Source organism: Strix uralensis, chromosome 3 (assembly GCF_047716275.1).
Source record: "Strix uralensis isolate ZFMK-TIS-50842 chromosome 3, bStrUra1, whole genome shotgun sequence".
NCBI classification, from domain to species: Eukaryota; Metazoa; Chordata; class Aves; order Strigiformes; family Strigidae; genus Strix; species Strix uralensis.
Window position 1 is genome coordinate 109,764,662 of NC_133974.1, and position 17,780 is coordinate 109,782,441.

General features: G+C 40.4%; 1 protein-coding gene across 2 annotated transcripts in view; it reads left to right on the forward strand.

The window, feature by feature from the left end:
* The first annotated feature begins 7,444 nt into the window (after positions 1-7,444).
* The window catches only part of XDH (xanthine dehydrogenase), a 54,150-nt gene continuing 43,814 nt past the window's right edge, over positions 7,445-17,780 (forward strand). The window contains exons 1-3 of one of the 2 annotated variants that reach the window (XM_074863883.1): positions 7,445-7,624; positions 14,448-14,505; positions 16,922-17,018. In XM_074863883.1, coding sequence (XP_074719984.1) covers positions 7,571-7,624; positions 14,448-14,505; positions 16,922-17,018 — 209 coding nt within the window. In that variant the 5' untranslated portion in view covers positions 7,445-7,570. Of the gene's footprint in view, positions 7,625-8,669; positions 8,779-14,447; positions 14,506-16,921; positions 17,019-17,780 lie in introns of those variants that run through there. The other variant, XM_074863882.1, reaches the window with a different exon arrangement.

Genomic DNA, 17,780 nt, shown 5'->3' on the forward strand with positions numbered 1-17,780 from the left:
GGTAAATATCTCAACCTCATTTTGCCTGCTTGAATTCTGCTAAGTAACCTCCTGCCATCCCATGAACACTATTGGCTTATCTTTTGTATTCAGATAGAAAAGAATATGGGATACAAAATAACAGCAAGGGGAAACCAGTCTTATTAAAGAAGGAAGCCACTTCAATTCAAAAGGGAGATGAAAACTGTTGTATTTGTCATCAGGTGGTACGAAGGGCAATCATGGTAAATGATGAGAAATATTTGGGATCTGTAAGTCCATCATGCAAATAAAGAAGTAGTGTAATGAAGGGAATACACTGATCTCTCTTAACTGGTTTCCAAGTGAATTCTTGAAAAGTGGAGGTAACTTGTTCTTCATGAATTAGAAAGCTTCGGGAATGATGACAGTATAAGATTCTGTTCAGTGCATTCAAATGTCCATACTTAGGCATAAAGTCTACCACTGAAAGCAATGAGACTGACTAGGAGGTACATATGTTTGAAAATAATCCAGGTAATTAAGAATATCTCTTTTGAGTAGTTGGGGATTCATAGACATGTTTAAGAGGTACATCGTTCCAGGCTTTCTACATATAGTCAGCTTTCTTCCCTGTCTAATCTTAAAATAAATTTGGGAATATGAAGGCTTTTTTGTTTCAGGTTGAGACTAGGATATCAGTAGCGTGACTTAAGAAAACCTGTCTTTTGGACATGAGGTGGGATTGGAGGGGAAACACAGGACTTGAAGTAATTAAAGTTTCAACTTCTGTAATATATGCATAACATGTTATCCAGTTTGTAGGCTGGATTCCATTCAAGGTTAATTTTGAAAGCAGTTAATCTTTCTTGCATGCACTGCTTCTCTTGGAAGGGTATTCTTCAACTTTACTGCTATAATGTTTATGGCTTTTCTAATTTTCACCTTAAATGATTCATGTTGAGTTTATAGCAGTTGCTCTTGAGCCAGCACTGTCCATGATTTTCCAGGGGGGTGCTTTTTCCTGCCTGATCTGTATTGTCTGTTACTATTACTTAGTGGCAAATTATTTAGAATGAGTTTGTTTTGAAGAGAAATCAAGACAGTCTGGGGGATGCAAGCCGACATGATGGCTGTAACTTGAGACTGCTACCCTGTTTCAGTGATGATGATGGCATCTGCTCTCCTGCATTATACTGATAAGAAAGCTCTTCTAAAATTCTCTGGGGGAGTGACTTGCCATACTTGTCCAGTCTAGATAAGTCTACTTTTGACAACTGTCAGTCATCTTAATGGTAGACGCTAGTTGGGAGCTAGAATGAAATTATAGTACAAGGTACTAAGATGTACAGGTCTCTGTTTAGGCAGGGTCTGTGAAGAGAGGCAGTCTTTTTCTTAGGCAAACAAGTAGCTGGAGAATGCTCACAAGCTTTTGACATACAAATCCTTCCCAGACAGAACAGTCAAATATTAGGAAGTATTTTTTTTGTTAATAGAAGCAGCTGTGGAAGATTTCTTGTCTTTTGAACAAACTGTCCATGAAAATACTGCATTTTAAAATGAGAAAGTGACTAGCAGTGATATACACAGGGCAGCTAGAGGAGTTCTGAAGATGCCCAGACAGGTTTAGGACAGTGTATTAAATAGAAACTTAAATCATATAGCTGGTATCAGAGTTCTGACAAGGAGCCATATGGTAGACTGCATCTGGTGTATAGACAAAGAGAATACTAGATTTAATGATCTCCTGAGCAAAATTCATCCATACCTTCACAGAGGCAGAAGAAAGTGAGACAAGTAGACCTCTGTGTAGACTGTCTCTTGTGAAGAAAAGGAGTGGAAAAGTAGCCATATGTTACGCAAGCTAGGTATGGGAACTAGCTTTTACTTATTTAGACTGGCCCGGAAGCTCCTAGTTGCCTGCTCAGGGATCTTGGAATATCAGGGTATTATTTGATGCCAGAGAGGAGGTGCTTTAGCAGCTGTTCAGAAGAATGAAGAGCTCTAAATGGTTGCTGCAGCTCTCACCTCCCCTTTTCTCCTTGAAACACCCACTGGAGACAATGCTTCCACCTGGGACAAAGACAGCAGCCAGTCTCTGAAAGGAGACTGCTTCCTTCTGGAGCATCCTGGCACATCTATAATGACTAAATATAAAAGATACTGCTACAATGTCAGCTGATGAAGGGAAAGGCAGGCCAAGAAGAAAGATGAAAATACCTTACTGGTTTTATAGAGTTAGATTGTCAGGACAGGTGTCTGAAGAGTCTCTCATGATACCCTGGAAACAAGTAAAGGACAACTGATAGGTGTCAAGTTAGCTGCTGCTGAAGACAATGCTTCTGAAGACAAGAAACACATATTAAAGAGCCTGCTTGAAAAGAAGTTGCTTGTCTGGTCGGATATCTGAAACATCCTTTGTTTGGCCCACTGGAGCTAGGTAATGAAAGAAAAACTGTAAATGAATTGGAAGAAATATCGTGCTTTGCTCATTTTCCTGAAGACTAGTGACAACCAGTACTTTTCAACAGAAAGCAGGATTAACTAACTTTGTTCATTTCTTCTTGCTGTCAGAGGAAGCCAGGTGGTAGGACTAGGAAAAGAACTATAATTAAACTCCGCCCATCTTCAAATGCAGGTGAAAAGATCATAATTCATTAAATGAATCCATACAATTGGACAATATTCATACAGTTATAAGCTGAACACTGAATGATTAGTGATTCATGAAAAATGAGCTAGTATCCACTCACAAACCTCAGTGAGGAGATCCAATTTATATTTGCTTTGTGACCATGGTCTTTTTCAAACCTATACCTGTAACCAGAAAGGAGTTTAGACACCTCATGCAAAAGTGCATGAAATTTTGGATTTTTTTACTCTGATAAATGCCTTTGGAAAAAATAAGCAATACCTTACTTTCATACACATATGGCAATTTTATGGATTTTTTTGTTGCTGTTATTACAAAGTAGTAACTTTACTGCCTCCATTATGATCCTGAAGAGATTCCATTTCTTTGAGATCTTTTGGGAGACTTTGCTAGTAACGTATGAACGTCCCCATACAGTCAGGTAAAAAGTCCACTTACTTCAGGAGCCTGTCTTCAACAGTGGCCAATAGGTGATGCCAAGGAGAACAGACATCCTCGGGTAACACTTTCTGCCTTCACATTCGCAGTCTGTAATCAATACTGTCTGATTTTTTTTTTTAAACTTAGACAGAGAACACTTACAACAAAGCAACACAGCCACCAATAGTTTATGCTCTGAAAAGGAATCTTTAAGTAGTAAGGTATTGTGTGCAAAGCCCTAACTAACCTGGTATGCCCTTGTTGTGGTTTGAGCTCAGAGGGTGACTGAACACCATGCAGCTGCTCACTCTGCCTTTTCCCCTCAGGAATGGGAAGGAAAAAATTAAATAAAAGACTCAGGAATCAAGATAAGGATAGGGAGGGGTGTCTCACCCATTATGGTCATGGGCAAAAGACAGACTCATTAGGGGAAGAAAAAGAACATAAACTTAATTCAGACACTAACAACAACACTACTTAACAGAGTAGGACAGTGAGAAGCATTACCACATCTTAAAAATGTATTGTGCCCCCACCTCTCCCTTCTTCCTGGGCTCAGCTTTGCTCCTTGACTTCACTACTTGCTGCAGTGCAAGGGGCAGGGAGTGGGGAGGAGGACTCCGTGCATTCTTCCCCTGTTCCAGCATGGGGTCCCTCTCACAGGAGGCAGTACTCCATGAACTTTCTCTTATGTGAGTCCTTCCAACAGGCTGCAGGTCTTCCTAAGGTGCTGTGGTGTAGGTCCCTCCCTTGTGTTGCAATCCTCCTAGGGGGGCTTCTTTCCACAGAGTCCTGGCCTTCTTTGGGCACAGCCACCTGCTCCAGTGTGGGGTCCTCCACAGGCTGCAGGTGGTCTTCTGTTCCTCCAGTGACCTCCATAGGTGGCAGGGGGGTGGCCCTGCCATCTCACCACGGGCTGCAGTGGGGTCTCCGCTCCAGCATACCTCCCTGCCTCCTCCTCCTTTCTTCCACTGACCTCAGGGTTCCCATAGGTGTCCTCCTCGCAGCTTCTCCTCACAACGCTTCCTCCTCCCAGGTTCCCCTTCTTAAATACATTATCACAGAGGCACAGTCACTGTTGCTAATTGGCTCAGCCTTGGCTGGAGGTGGGTCCGACTTGGAGACAGGGGAGCTCCAAGAAGCTTCTCACAGGGGTCACTGCTGTAGCCCCCTCCCCCACTACCAAAAACCCCACCACACACACACAAACACAGCACAGCCCTCATAGCTGACTCTGATTTCAGCAAGTGGAGACCTCCTGAGATCCCTGAAAAGAGTGCCAGCGCATGCTCCCAGAAAGGATAACCCTGCCAACTGAAGAGCGATCTCCAGATCTAAAGCAAACAAGTGGTTTCCAGTTCAGCTGAAAGATGCTGTCCACATGTTTTGGCAACAGTGGATTCTTCATAAATTTGTAGAAATAGTATAGCTATGAGAGAGGGGCAGCAGGTACACAGAGTTAATATGAAAACACTGGAGGCTTGATACATGGGGTACTGCATTAAAGCAGTGACTTGGGACTGTGTTTTCTTTACGATCTACTTCACCAAACTGCTCCTCATAAATCCCTCCACAGAATCCTCTTCAGAACTGCCTGTACTTTCTTCCTTCCCATTTCCTGCAAGAGGAACATGAGAACAAAGCAGCAAAGCTCACCATTTTTTGTTTTAAACCTTTTCTTTTATTACTTCCAGCATTGGTTTATTGTTGTTCTTCCATGCATTTACCTAATTCTGGCAGTAAACTCCTTAGGGATGGTGTTTCTGTAAATTTCACTGTATTTATTGAGCTACATGTATGATCATCTGCAGAACAGATTATCATTATGATTGCAACAGCCAGGTCTGCAGGATTAACCAGTCAGAATGAGAAAAGCCAGCTGCCTTTTTTTTTTTTATTCTTGACTAATATCAACTGCTTTCTGAGCTCTTTAATAAGTGAGCGAGACTGCAGGGAATTTTAAACTTCTAAAATGTACTAAAATCTCTGAGTTGTGAATGGGCAAAAGGATGATTTCTAAAATGGGAGACCTGCTAGACTTTAACTTGTCGATAAGTCAGAATACTTTGTCTCATAACCAATTTGTGTTGGTTTGACAAGAGTTTTTAATTTCAGCTCACTTAGGGGAGTTTTATGCTAATGCAGATGTTCTTCTGTTATAGAGTTTTAGTGAGAGTGGGGTTTGGTTTTTTTTTCACTTTCTTGTCTGTCATTTCTGGTAATCCTCTGTTCTGTTTGGCGTGGGATTTCCCAAAAATGGCTAAGAGACTTCATTAACACAAGCTGTCATGCTCCAGTTATTTAAGAGGATTTGGAAAATTCCTGTTCTAGGTGTCTTGGTTGTCTGCCTGTGAAATGGGTATAGTAATAGACTATCCCATCAGGGCGGTGAGAGAATGAATGAATTTGTTATTATTTTGTGATCAGTGACCCTACTGAGGTGAAGTCTGAAGTTTTGTGTTTCTATGTAATCTACATACAGAGGTTACCATTATGGATGTATTTATTTATGTTATGTATATAGTACTTTGATGGGTCAAAAATAAACATTATGGTGGAATATCATAAGATGGTGTTTACTGATTTAGCAGAAAGGGATAGTTTAGCCATAAGGTTATCACCAAGGCTAGGCAAAAATTTGAGCATGGGATTCCTTAAAAAAGAGATGACATGATTACAAGTGTTCTTTAAACTGAAGAACAACATCATGCATTATGGAAAAGACGGATTAGGAAATTAAGCATGTTTGATTTTGGTGTTAATACTGTAATGGCTAGTTGCTTTAAGATTGCTGTAACGTGTTACCTGTGGTTATGAGTAATAATTGTTATTTTAAATATTACAAAACTATTTATGAGTATTAAGCTTGTGTACACTAATTTTGAGATTGATGCTTGCTACGTGAGGCTAGTGACTGTGTAAATCTGCGCATAGATATAAAGCAACAGAGCTGAAGCTTTCTTGGAGAAAAGTGTCATTTTTCTAATACTCCTATATTACAAAGTGGGAGGTGCCAGACAATAGGTGTCAGCACTGGTTCAGCTATGCACAACTTCACTGCAAATGGAGATTAAGGCAGCTGGTGTTAAGCACAAGTTTGCTGTGAGCTATACTCTCAGCAAACTGAATGCCTGTAAAGAAGTGCTGAGACAACGTTTGACACTTGGTATAAAATAGCTTTTCTAGAGGATAGACTGGACAATACAATGCATTAGTCAGAAGATAAAAGCTGGTAAAAATAATGTATATATTATATTCACTCTGACATATTTCCAAAATACTGAAGGAAAGACTTTTTCTGAAAACAGTAGTTTAATTAGGTTTTGTTGTCTTGTGAATTGAGGGAGACTGATGTAGTGCTTTCCCAGGGATTTTAAGAAAACCAAAAAAACTAACTGAAACTATTAAGTCTGGTACACTGAAGAAGGAAAGCGAAGTCACAAAAATCAGAATGGAGCAGACAGGATTAAATACAGTGCTAGGAAACTTCCATGAGACTTCGGAATTGTTTTGTTTTTTGGAGGAATTTTAAACTGGAACTAGGGATTTAGATATCTTGTTCACGAAACCAACGCATGTCATATCTAGGGGTCTGTGAACAATTCTGCAACAACTTTGGAAGAAAAACCAGGAAGACTTAATGCAAAATGTACAGTTGTGTAATGGAGAAACCTGAAGAAACCACCACCAAGGAAATGGAAGACAAAAAATTCTTCAAAGAATTGACTTTCCTCTATGTTTCACTGGCAACATGCAGCTAGGATCCAGGATGTGAGGATTAAGGTGAAAAAAGGTAAGCCTAAATGCTTTAAGAGCTGTAAAACATTGTGGTTTTAGCCCAGCACCGATTTTGTCAGTTCTCTAGAACTGCTTTTATCTGGACAAATACATATCTGTTTAAATTATGTCCTTGCAGGTGGAGGGTACTGTAGCTTTAAAACTGTAAGGAAAAATAGTGAAATAGTCTTGCAGTCAGTGTACTAGCTGATGTGCATGTATGGAGGAGTTTTTAAATAAGCAGGTGCTCTCATTAGAGACCTCTGCATGGTGCATGCCAGGTGGATGGCTGTGCACAGAGCAAGGGAAACAGAGGTTTTTCTTGTCAATAACTCGGTGAGGGATAGTTGGGAGAACCTCCCCCAACCCCGGAGTTTGCGTTGTATTGCAAAATACTGTGAATTCCTGGCAGCCGTTGCCGTGGCACACTCTGAGTGCCCCAAGCCTGGCAGTATAATCTAAAGGGAATGCAGTTGAATTGTGATGTATTGCTATATAAAAGGGGGCGGGTCACTCTGCTCGTTCCAGCTCCTTTTCTGTCATTACCGCTGCAGAAGCACCAACCAAATGCAGCTGGCACGCCTCTTCGTTGGCTCTTATATAATATGGGGTTTCACAGGGCACTGATGTAGAAATAAAGTCAAACATTCTTGAGGCAGACTCATATTACTTGTCGTATTGCTGGTGCTCACTTCGCTGTAGGGCTGCTCTCGGAAGGGTGATCTGTGGCCCTGTTTGAGTAAATTTTGGAAGGTGTGCAGGATGGCTCCAAACGAGACAGGGGATGAACTTGTTTTCTTTGTGAATGGTAAAAAGGTAAGGAAGATTCCAGCTTTCTGTCCAGCTTGCTTCTGGATTGTGGCTTAATTACTTATTTTTCTAGTCATCTTCCTCCTCTGAAATTTTCTAATACCAGCACGATTGCCATGACTTTTAAATATTGAATTGTGAAGACTATTTATTGATTTGCTAAGTGGCTTTTTCTCTTCTTTGACTTTACCTTGCGAATTATTCAGAGTAACACTACTATATAATGTTCCTTTCACATTTTAGATTTGTTGGCAATAATTTACTGCAATTCTGAGGTAACTACTTTTAAATATAGGTGCACTGACTTAATACAGGCATTTCTGCTAGAAATAATTTCAGTAATTGCAACAGATCTGAAAAATGTAACTCAAATGTAGGCATCCTTATATAAATTCATATGTTCAGTAAGTAATTCTGATACTTGATTTTTAAAAGGGGTTTAAGTAAAAAGTATTTCCATTTAAGAAGCTAGAAAACTCTTTAAAATCAAAGCCCATTAACTGATACTGTTTCCTAGATCAACTGCTGACAATTACCCAAGAAGTGACTGTCTCACAGGAGGGTGGGGTTGTCCTTGCACATGCTAGACACCTTTGAACAGTTTGTCCCAGAGCCCCCTTTCACAGTTTGGACTTCCCCTGGCTAGCATTGCAGCCTTGACTCTTCAAAAAGCTTATAACAAGTCAAGGCTGACTCTTTTTTGAACTATGAACACCGCGTTAGTTTTGTTTCTGAGCTCAGCTCTGTGCTAATCTTCCACCACCTTCCCCTTGCCTAGATACTTGGGCAGGGAAACTTGTGCCAAAGCAGCTTCCAGCTGGGAAACTTAGGGAGGGGAGAGTGTTGCATACCCACTGTGCACTGTGAAGCTGAGAGTTTGTGGACCTTCCCTGTGCACTGCTGAGGGGTAAATCACATGCAGCACTAAGTTTGGGCTAGAGAATTAATTTTTAAATCACTTGAGGGATCACACAATATTGTTGGTTAAAAAACTCTGTGCCCTGCCCTACAGACTGGCACAGGATTACTATAAATTTTGCTTTTGTTGATTTTTGTGCTAATTTAATCAAGTGTAAATGTGGATAAGATTGTTGCTACAATTAGAGTGTTTTAGTTATGAATTTGGATCCCAAACTGGATTGGCATTTGAACTTTCCAAGGTACTGGAGTATTTGATATAAAAGTTTTGCTTTATCTAAGTATCAGTAGTTAGGTGAAGAATGAAGTTTATCTAGTATGGATTATAAATTAGTCAAAGAGCTCTTGAATGTAACACTGATGTAGAACCCAGCCCTAGTTCTGAGGTTTTATAAAGGATGATGACTGAAGCTTTGCTCACACAAATCGGTAATGGTTTATATGTCAATGTTAATTGATATATCAGCCATTCAGTGTTTCTAGAGGAAGGTGAAAACTTGAAGCTCCAAGTTAATCATGACTAGCTAATTGAGTCTGGTAATCAAGATTGTGACGCAGTGGCACAGGATGATCTGTGAATTTAATCTGATGAATTTTCTGCTATGATGGGCGCAGGTGGTATATACCATTAGCTTGTCTTCTGCTCGCTCTGTGAAAGTTTTAGTGACTTCAGATCCCTCCTCTGTGATCCCCAATTTTTAGAGAGTGAACTGGGAGCTTTTTGAGTCTTGCAGTAGGAGGTTGCCATGAACATGTTGGGCAATCCAGACCCTGATACAGGCCAAGTGTACTGTCTTGTTTTCTTTTTCTGGTATGCTTTAATGAAAGAGAATTGTAGTTCTGGTGCCAGGTCAGCTGAGGTTCAAAACCAATATGCTACTCACGGTAGGTATGAAGGGTTTATAAACAAATTCCTCTATACATTTACAGCTGGTGCTTCAGTATTGGTTGGTGCTCAGGTATTACAGGAGCATTGCTCTGTGTAAATTGGCAGAAAAATCTCATCTTCCTGGAGGAGACTCTTGACTAACATATGACAATATGTATTTGTCAAAGCAAAAGAGAAGAGAGTGAGCTGCACAGAACTGGTTCTGTGGGACTCTTATGCATGTGGGGTGAGGTAGAGAAGGGGAGAAAGAGCAGCCTAGACCCTGAAGGCTAGCAGCAGAAGACAACCCATTCCTTTTGTGTCTGCTGTTTGTTCTTGCTGTGTTCTGGAGCTAGCAAACATGCTGTGAATGGCATTGCCTCTGTGCATTTCAGCAATTTTTATGGAACTGCAGTTCCTGTTTACAAAAGCCACGTCTTGGAGCTGACCTTGTGCATGTGTAAAGGAGTTTATTGCAGTGTGATCTTGGCAGTTGTTGGCTGAAAAAAAACCCCACCAGGGAACGATTAATACTACCAATGGTATCATCTCATGGCATATGTCAAGGCTGTCTTGGAGCATCCTTCTCTGCTGGCTCATGGAACTGGCAGTGCTAGCAAAGGAGCGGGTTCCATTTGATCAGAGAGGAGATGGCTTCCTGGGTTATGTGCTACCCAGAGCCTCCAGTGACATTTTTTTTCTATTCCCTTTTTGGGTGTGCTGCCAAAGTGGCTTGAGTTACACTCCCACCAAATGCAGGTTTAAGAGAGAATTGGACTCATGGGGCAATCTGATCTGTGGCAACAAATGTGGAGGTCGTTGGGACATTTCTGCACGAGAGGTTATGTGATGGAAGGTGTGGTGGGAAGTGCCTGGGCAATGCTGCTGAAACAGCAGGTAGCAAGTTAGGATATGGCTCCATCCATCTGGAGTCCGGACTAAATATTCCAGTCCGTTTGCTGCAAAGAATGTGATAGCATGGCCAGTGGGAAAGGTTACTGCTGTGTGAATTTGTGACAGCTTGACATTGCTAATGGGCTGCTGATATTCTGTCATAGTACAAAACTGCATGATAAGAGGTGGTTGATAAGATAGGGACTTACATGGCACCAAATCCTTCTCTATTGCCCTAGCCCAGTCTGCAATGCTGTCAAGAAAAAGTCTCCTGAGAACAGCTGAGCATACTTCACATTCAGGATTGTTTATTTTAAGCACCTGTTTACTTCACTGGGTATAAAACTTGGCACAAAACTAACACAAAGCTATCTTGATAGTCTGCCTGGACTGGAATGAAAAACAACACATACAATTTAAAGCTAATAGTGGCAATTTTGTTTTCCTCAGCTGACAAGTCTGTCTCATGCATATGTAGCATGTAATTTTAGTTCAAACATGTGGAGTCAATATTTCTATTTCTTCCCTGAATATTAGGAGGGGGTCTATGCTGGAAGCCACGTTAGACCTCTTCCAAAGCCTGTGGATATTTGATTGTAGATAGGACCAGTCAAAAGACAGGATTTTTTTGAGCTCTGAGGCCCTCTGGGTCCTACATAAACAGTGAATGACAAGTTTTCAGTGTGCTAGTTTAAAGCAGAACAAAATGTTCTCATGACCAATAGTGGATTTACATTGCGTGGTTATATTCAGTTTGTTCATCTGTGTTCTAATCCTTTTCCCTAGTAAATGAATTTGAAATCTCTCATTGACTTCAGGAATACACATTCACAGATTTTAAGGCCCTAGGGGACCTTTACCATTGACTAGTCTGACTTGCTGCATGGTGGTCTGGTTAAAACCTTTCACCTTCTTGCAGCTACTTGAGTGACTAGGGACTAGTGATTGCATGGGAGCTTGTTGTTCAGAAAAGTATCTGTTTCTCATTTAAAGACCCTAGCTGATAGGAAGCTTAGCACATTGTTTGGTAAATTAGGAAAGTTTCTGGTTTCTTTTCCTTTTTGTTCCTGTATTTACCTTGCTCAACTACTGGTTTTTTAAATTGAAAAATCCTTTCTTTAACTTTCTGGGAATGCTAATTTAAATATGATGCTTTATGTTGTAAAGGCAAAGTTACCTGACTTAGTCAAAGGCAGGTAGAGAAGACAGCAAACAAAATATTTGTTGAGATCCAAGTTTTGTACACGAAATCATGAGGAAGTGAGCTCAACACCTCTCTGGACCAGCTCATGGGCTGTAAGAGTGTAGACTACTGCTTAGGAACTTGCTCAACGTAGTACTGAAAGCTTGAAGAACTGTAGGGCCAGACTGGGCTCCCTGCTGAGGTGATCTGAGTATTTAAGATTCCTAGAATCAGTAGACAAATAGATGTGTAATGCAAACACAGCAGTACAAAGCAAATTTGTTGGGAGTCATTTGACTGTCGGTGCCATCCTAACATTTCCAACAAAGTTTCTTTCTGCATTTGATTAATATTTAAGCTACCACATGCAGTAAAATTCACAGTTTTGAATTTCTCAAAATGCATCTAGAACATGACATTTGTTTAAAAAAAAAAACCACAAAAACTCTAAAAAACAATAACTGAGCAAAAAGGAAATATTTCTTTAATTGCAGTATCTAAGTAGGCTGATCCTACTCCCACTGAAAGCAATGGATATAATTCAGTTTCCTTCTGTACAAGGACACTGGGGGAGGTGAGCAAGAATTGTTTTGATGGGTAAGATACTGAGCTGTGAATCATATTGTTCTGGGCATCAGACAAGAGAAGATATTATCCCCACCCACAGGGTTTTAAAATATTTTAAGAACAAATCACAGCAGGTGATTGTAACAAACCACTGGAAGAATGGAGGATAAAACCAGCATCAATGACAATGAAGAAAAGGCAGGAAGAGTAAAAAGTTCTTACTCTGTGGCCAGTAAGAGAGACTCATAAACAAGTATCCCCCCACCAGGAATCTGAGTGCAAATAAATGACTCTGTGCTCTCTGACATGTGTGATTTGGTTTAATCCAGAATGTCCTCTAGTGATCTCCATCTGACCCCAAGCCTCTGCCAGCACTGCAGATATACAGCTACAGTGGAGTAGCTTGAAGTGACTGAAGTAGGAATCAGGGCTATTGGTTTGAACAGGGTAAGAGTGTGACCTGTTCAGGACATGTTCTACTCCATAGTGGGAGACACTTTCTGATGAAATTGAGCAAAGGTTTGACTTTGGGACTTAACACATGCTTAAGTACTTCACTAAAAATGTGTGGAGCCAAGTGGCTAAATGCTTTGCTGAATGAAGGCTTAGGCCTGTGTTTTATTTCTTACTTCCTGAAAAGGAGCCATTGGGCCAAACTTCTAATTGCTTGGTTTGAGTACATGGCCTGCTGATTGGGTTCTTTCAAGAAAACTTGTTGAGACATTTTCTTTGATCTAGGCATAGAGTAATCTCAATGACCATTAACCATTTGGAAAACTATTCTGAAGCGTTTTCTCTGTGCTTGGCTGTCTTGGAAGCTGCTTTAGAAGGATTTGCAATGGCCATTGGCACAGGCCTGTGGAAGAAACTCAGCTTACTGACAGTAAGGGTATGCATTGCTGGGGAAGGCTCTTTGCCTGTGAAATGGCTGTGAAAGGCCTTTTGTCCATGGGACACTTGTAGTGACAGGCATTTTTGAAATTATCTGCTCATGTCTGTATGTTTACCAAACTACTGCAGAGGGATATATGTGCTTGCTCTGAACCAACTCCTCATGAGAGAGCCACTGTATGCTCACTCTTGCTTCTATGCATCCAGAAGGTGAGGGAACAGGAGCACTCTGCTCTGAATAACAGCTATATGAGTTCTGCATGATTTACAGTAAGACATCCCCAAGATAGAAGAATGAACTCTTTCCCTGTAGATTATCTCTAATGCAGAAATGAGATGTGCAAAAAATGACCAGTTGTGTTTTGTAGCAAGCAACTTTACTGGACAGTTTTAAAAACGTGGACTCAAATAGGAAGTATGAACCTTGTCTCTTTAGAATAACCCTGTCACGTGTTAAAGGCATAAAATTGAAGCAGTACAGAGGTTGTGAAGGTTTCTTATCAGTAAGAAAAAAGCCTTACACAGATGACCTCTGTTTCAATTTGTCCTTCAAACCGCGAGTGATTAATTTAAATAAACTGTAACTATTGTACTTAGGACTTGCACAGTGTAAGAGCCAAGAACACATGATTACATTCTGGCACACAGTGAATTTGGAAAAGTTTCTTGACACTATTAATAACAGAGAAAGGGGAAGACAAGCTCTACGGCCATTTTGAGGCAAGGGCAGAACTTTGTTTTCTGACCATTGGGCAGAGGTTGAAGTAAAATTTAATTTTATGTCTAATAGATAACTGTTAATAATGTTGTTCACTCACAGGATGGAGCTGACTCAAAATGTGCAGAGCAAGTTTCTCCTTGGTTGGAATTTCGCATTCCCACATTTAGGATGGCTACTAATGTAACACTCATTAATTTAACCTTAGCACAGAAGGAGGAGGAACTTCAAGATGATTGGTACTTCCTCTCTGCTCTGCAGCACCTGTATTGGTCGTGTTAGGGCTTCCAATGTTGTGGGTTTTTTCTCTACAAAGTCTGTTACTGATGCCGTTTCTGTCATTCTGTTTATCTGCTCATTTTCTCTCTCTTTTCTAGTAGTAAGAAGGAGAAGGGACAGAGGTCAGTTATGCATGGCCAATAAAGATGAGACGCAATTTGGGGAGATGTCAGGAATTCAAAACTCAAGTACAAAACACAGTTCTCTCTGCTCGCTACTAATTCTGTTTGCAATTTTTGATAAAGGGTTTTTAAAGATTTGTCTCAGTGTGCCACGGCTGAAAAACTCTGATGTATGTAATGAATATACTTTTCTATCTCACAATAAATTCTAGTAAATGTTGTGTTTGGATACATGACCAACATTGCTGAACCTAGTAAAGGGAGCTAATCAGTGGTTCTGCTCCCTGCTTTGGAAAAGAAGCTGTGGAAAGACCAAACTTTCTCCGTTCAACCAACATATCTGTATTGTAAAGCATTCTGTGTGTAACAGTACCTTTCCCTTATTGCAGGTGGTGGAAAAAGATGTGGACCCAGAGACAACTCTGCTAACTTATCTACGAAGAAAATGTATCCAGTGTCAGAAAAAACTGCAGAAGGCTTTAAATGCCTACAGCATTTCATAATTGTTTACTGTTCTGCCTGTCACTTGAGCACTAGGCAGAGCTTGTGCACAGAGTGTAAGAGGGAGTGCTCTGCATGGTCTGGTATTTCTTGCTGGCAAAGATTACAGCTGGTATTCCAAGCTTAAACAATAGCAAATTTTAAATAATATACTTTAAATAAATTTTAACTAATTTATTAATACTTTAAAGGGAAAACTCTCAGAATTGCTGGGAATTAGAATATGATGGAAAGAAAAAAATATTGAGATAATAAAATTGAAGGAAATTTAGGTTTGTTCCACACAAGTTGTAAAGACTTTTCTGGCCAAAACATTTCAGCCACTTGAGCTGCTTGTTGTATCATCCAATAATTTGGATATTACTGGGTAATTAATATTCAATAACTTGCTTATCCTGTGGCCTATTTATCAGATGACGCAAGGATGCAAACTCAGAGGCAGGGGTTCCCACCACATACTGTGGCCATGTTTACATGAGTGGATGCAAGCAGTCACATTTCACTCCTGTTTGAAACTGGTCAACACATGAGTCAGACTAGCTTCAGGAGCTGGGTAGCTATTACTGTGATGACCAGGCTGGCTATACTGGGTCTGGTTCAGTAGGTAGTGTCATTCCATGTTTTCTAAGTTTTTGTCTGACCAGCTGGGTGTGTACATATGCAAAACTGTTCACATCTGTGCTGGTGTATTACTTAAAAAGAATCATGCATACTTATTTCACCATGCTGCCATGTTCTATTTCTCTGGGATCTGAAAGATGTATCAGGATATAAATCACACTCCTCTTTGGGGTTTCCAGCAAAACTATCAACAGCCATATTTTGTCTGACTGAACCTTGGGTGGATAAAGTTCAAGAGGAAAAACAAGTGGCATGACTCTTGTGCCTGTGTGTGCTTCTTACCGATAGACCTTTTATATCTGAGCTAGTTAATATCTAATGCAAATAGGTTTGTAAAGAGATAATCAGAGCTCTTAAACCTTCTGATATTCTACATGAACATTCTGGTGAACTTATTATGTAGATGTCTGGTTAGGGTCGGACAAATACTTTGAGAAACATGTTTTATTGAGCCAGATTAGCACTTCTATCAAGAGACACATTGGATGGCATGGGAAAGCTATATTTCTGTGAAGCAGGCATACGACTGTATGAAAAGTAGACATGGTGCTTAGGGACATGGTTTAGTGGTGAACTTTGCAGTGTTAGGTATATGGTTGGACTCTATGATCTTAAAGGTCTTTTCCAACCTAAATGATTCTATAATTTCTATGTTTCTATGAAAACAGTCAGTTCCAGAATCTTTGCAGTGAAGGAAAAGATTATTTCAGTTCCCTATATCATGATGCCTGTCGCTTTTCCACAGGCCCAAGTTGATTATCTCAGCACAGGCATGTTTCCATTGCCAATGAAAGCAGCTCTTCTTTTCCCAACAAAAGTCTCTTAGCATTGGTCAACCTTCTTCACAACAAAAAGCAGTGTCTAATTACCTTCTAATGAGTGAAGGAACCCAAAGCAGAAGTGACTCTAGGAATTCTCTCCTGAAATAGCTTTGCAGAACATCTGATTTAATGCCTGATTGTAAAGTACAGACATGTTCTCTGCAGCCTGTGGAGGAATCTGCTTAGGCCAGTCCATATGCTTTGTGAGTTCCCAAATGTCTGTGCAGAGGTTCTGTGCATCTCTGCTAGTTCGGGCTCTCAGTGTCTCCCTTCTGTGGTTTTATGGGAACCAGGATACTAGGGAGTGTTCTTGGCTGGTTTTGTCCCTAGCAATGGGGAAGCCATCATAAATGGGGCCAAGAGAGAGGCTACGTTGGCCAGACCATGACTCTTGAGATGCAGGTACATTGTGAGCAGTTCAAGTGCAGTTCTCATGTCAGTGCTAAACTGTGTGAGTTGTAGCACTGTGTGACTGCCCTGTCTGGGTGCCTTCTAGGTGGTAGGAATCAGCAGGTGTAGGAAGAAGTCAACCACTCCTGGTGAGGGGTGCTGAAGGAGATGTCACCATGCATATCAGGCATGTGGCTGCATGCCTGAACAGTGATTACCGAGTGCTTTGTCTCCCTTACGTAATTTCGTTTTCTGAGTCTAATGGAAAGTGGGAACTGTTGAAGTTCAGAAAGTTTTTGTTTATTCTAAGAGTCAATTGGAACATGGACTGCCTCCTTATTAGGGCTTTGGGTGTTGATCTCAAAGCTCACATGCCAGCATCTGAAACTTTGCTTATGTTAAATTAAGTTATTAAACAGAAAAAATGAGTGCTTGGTTTCCAGCAACAACTTGTTGCTAAGCCTTGATTGACTGTTTGAGCTGGCTTCTGCCAATGCTCTTTGTGTTTTCCTTGATTCCTGTTCTCTCAGTGGGCCTATGTGGAACGAAACTAGGCTGTGGAGAAGGTGGATGTGGTGCTTGCACTGTTATGATATCCAAGTATGATCCCTTTCGGAAGAAAATCCTGTATCCTTTGCAATCTGAACTCTTCAACAGAGAAATTAAGTGGGTCAGGTTCTTGACATTCCAGACGTGGTACTATTTTTAAAAAAAAGTTATATAATGTATGTTTCTGCCAAAGCATAATTTTTCACTTTCAGAACATAAGCTCAGAAGGCTAAGTCAAAAAGGTATTTTTTCCTACAGCATTGCACAGCGCTGATGGGGAACTATTTCACTGTGCCCTAAAATATCTGCACTAACTCTAGCACACAGGCTATCTGCTTTTTCCCAATTCAGAAAACCTTTATGTTCCTTTCTTGCAATATAATACAACTTTTTGCTGTGATGACCCAAATGATGATTACTGTGACAAAATCTTTATTGCTATTGTATTACTACAATAATCTGGTTTCTGTATGCCAGCAGATATTCACTTTTTCTCTGCTTCTATTGTAAACTTCAGAATGACTCTTATTTTCTGAGACATAAGCTTTCCTCCTGTTCTTTTAATTAATTGACAAATGAAGCAGTAGAATCAAACAAAAAGGGGAATAGAGAGAGGATGAGGCAGAGGGACAGGCCCCAGTTTAGTTTTACTACGGGGAATGGAAAGCACTGAAATCTTGGATATATTTGGAATAATGCTTAGAGATACTTTAACTTGGGATCATCTAACTTAGTGGTTCTGCTTGGTAACGTGGCCTTGAATAGGGTATCTTTAGGGTCATTATTCTGTCTTGATAGAAATAAAATAAAGTAGCTAGTTCCTATAAGAATTTTGGCAGT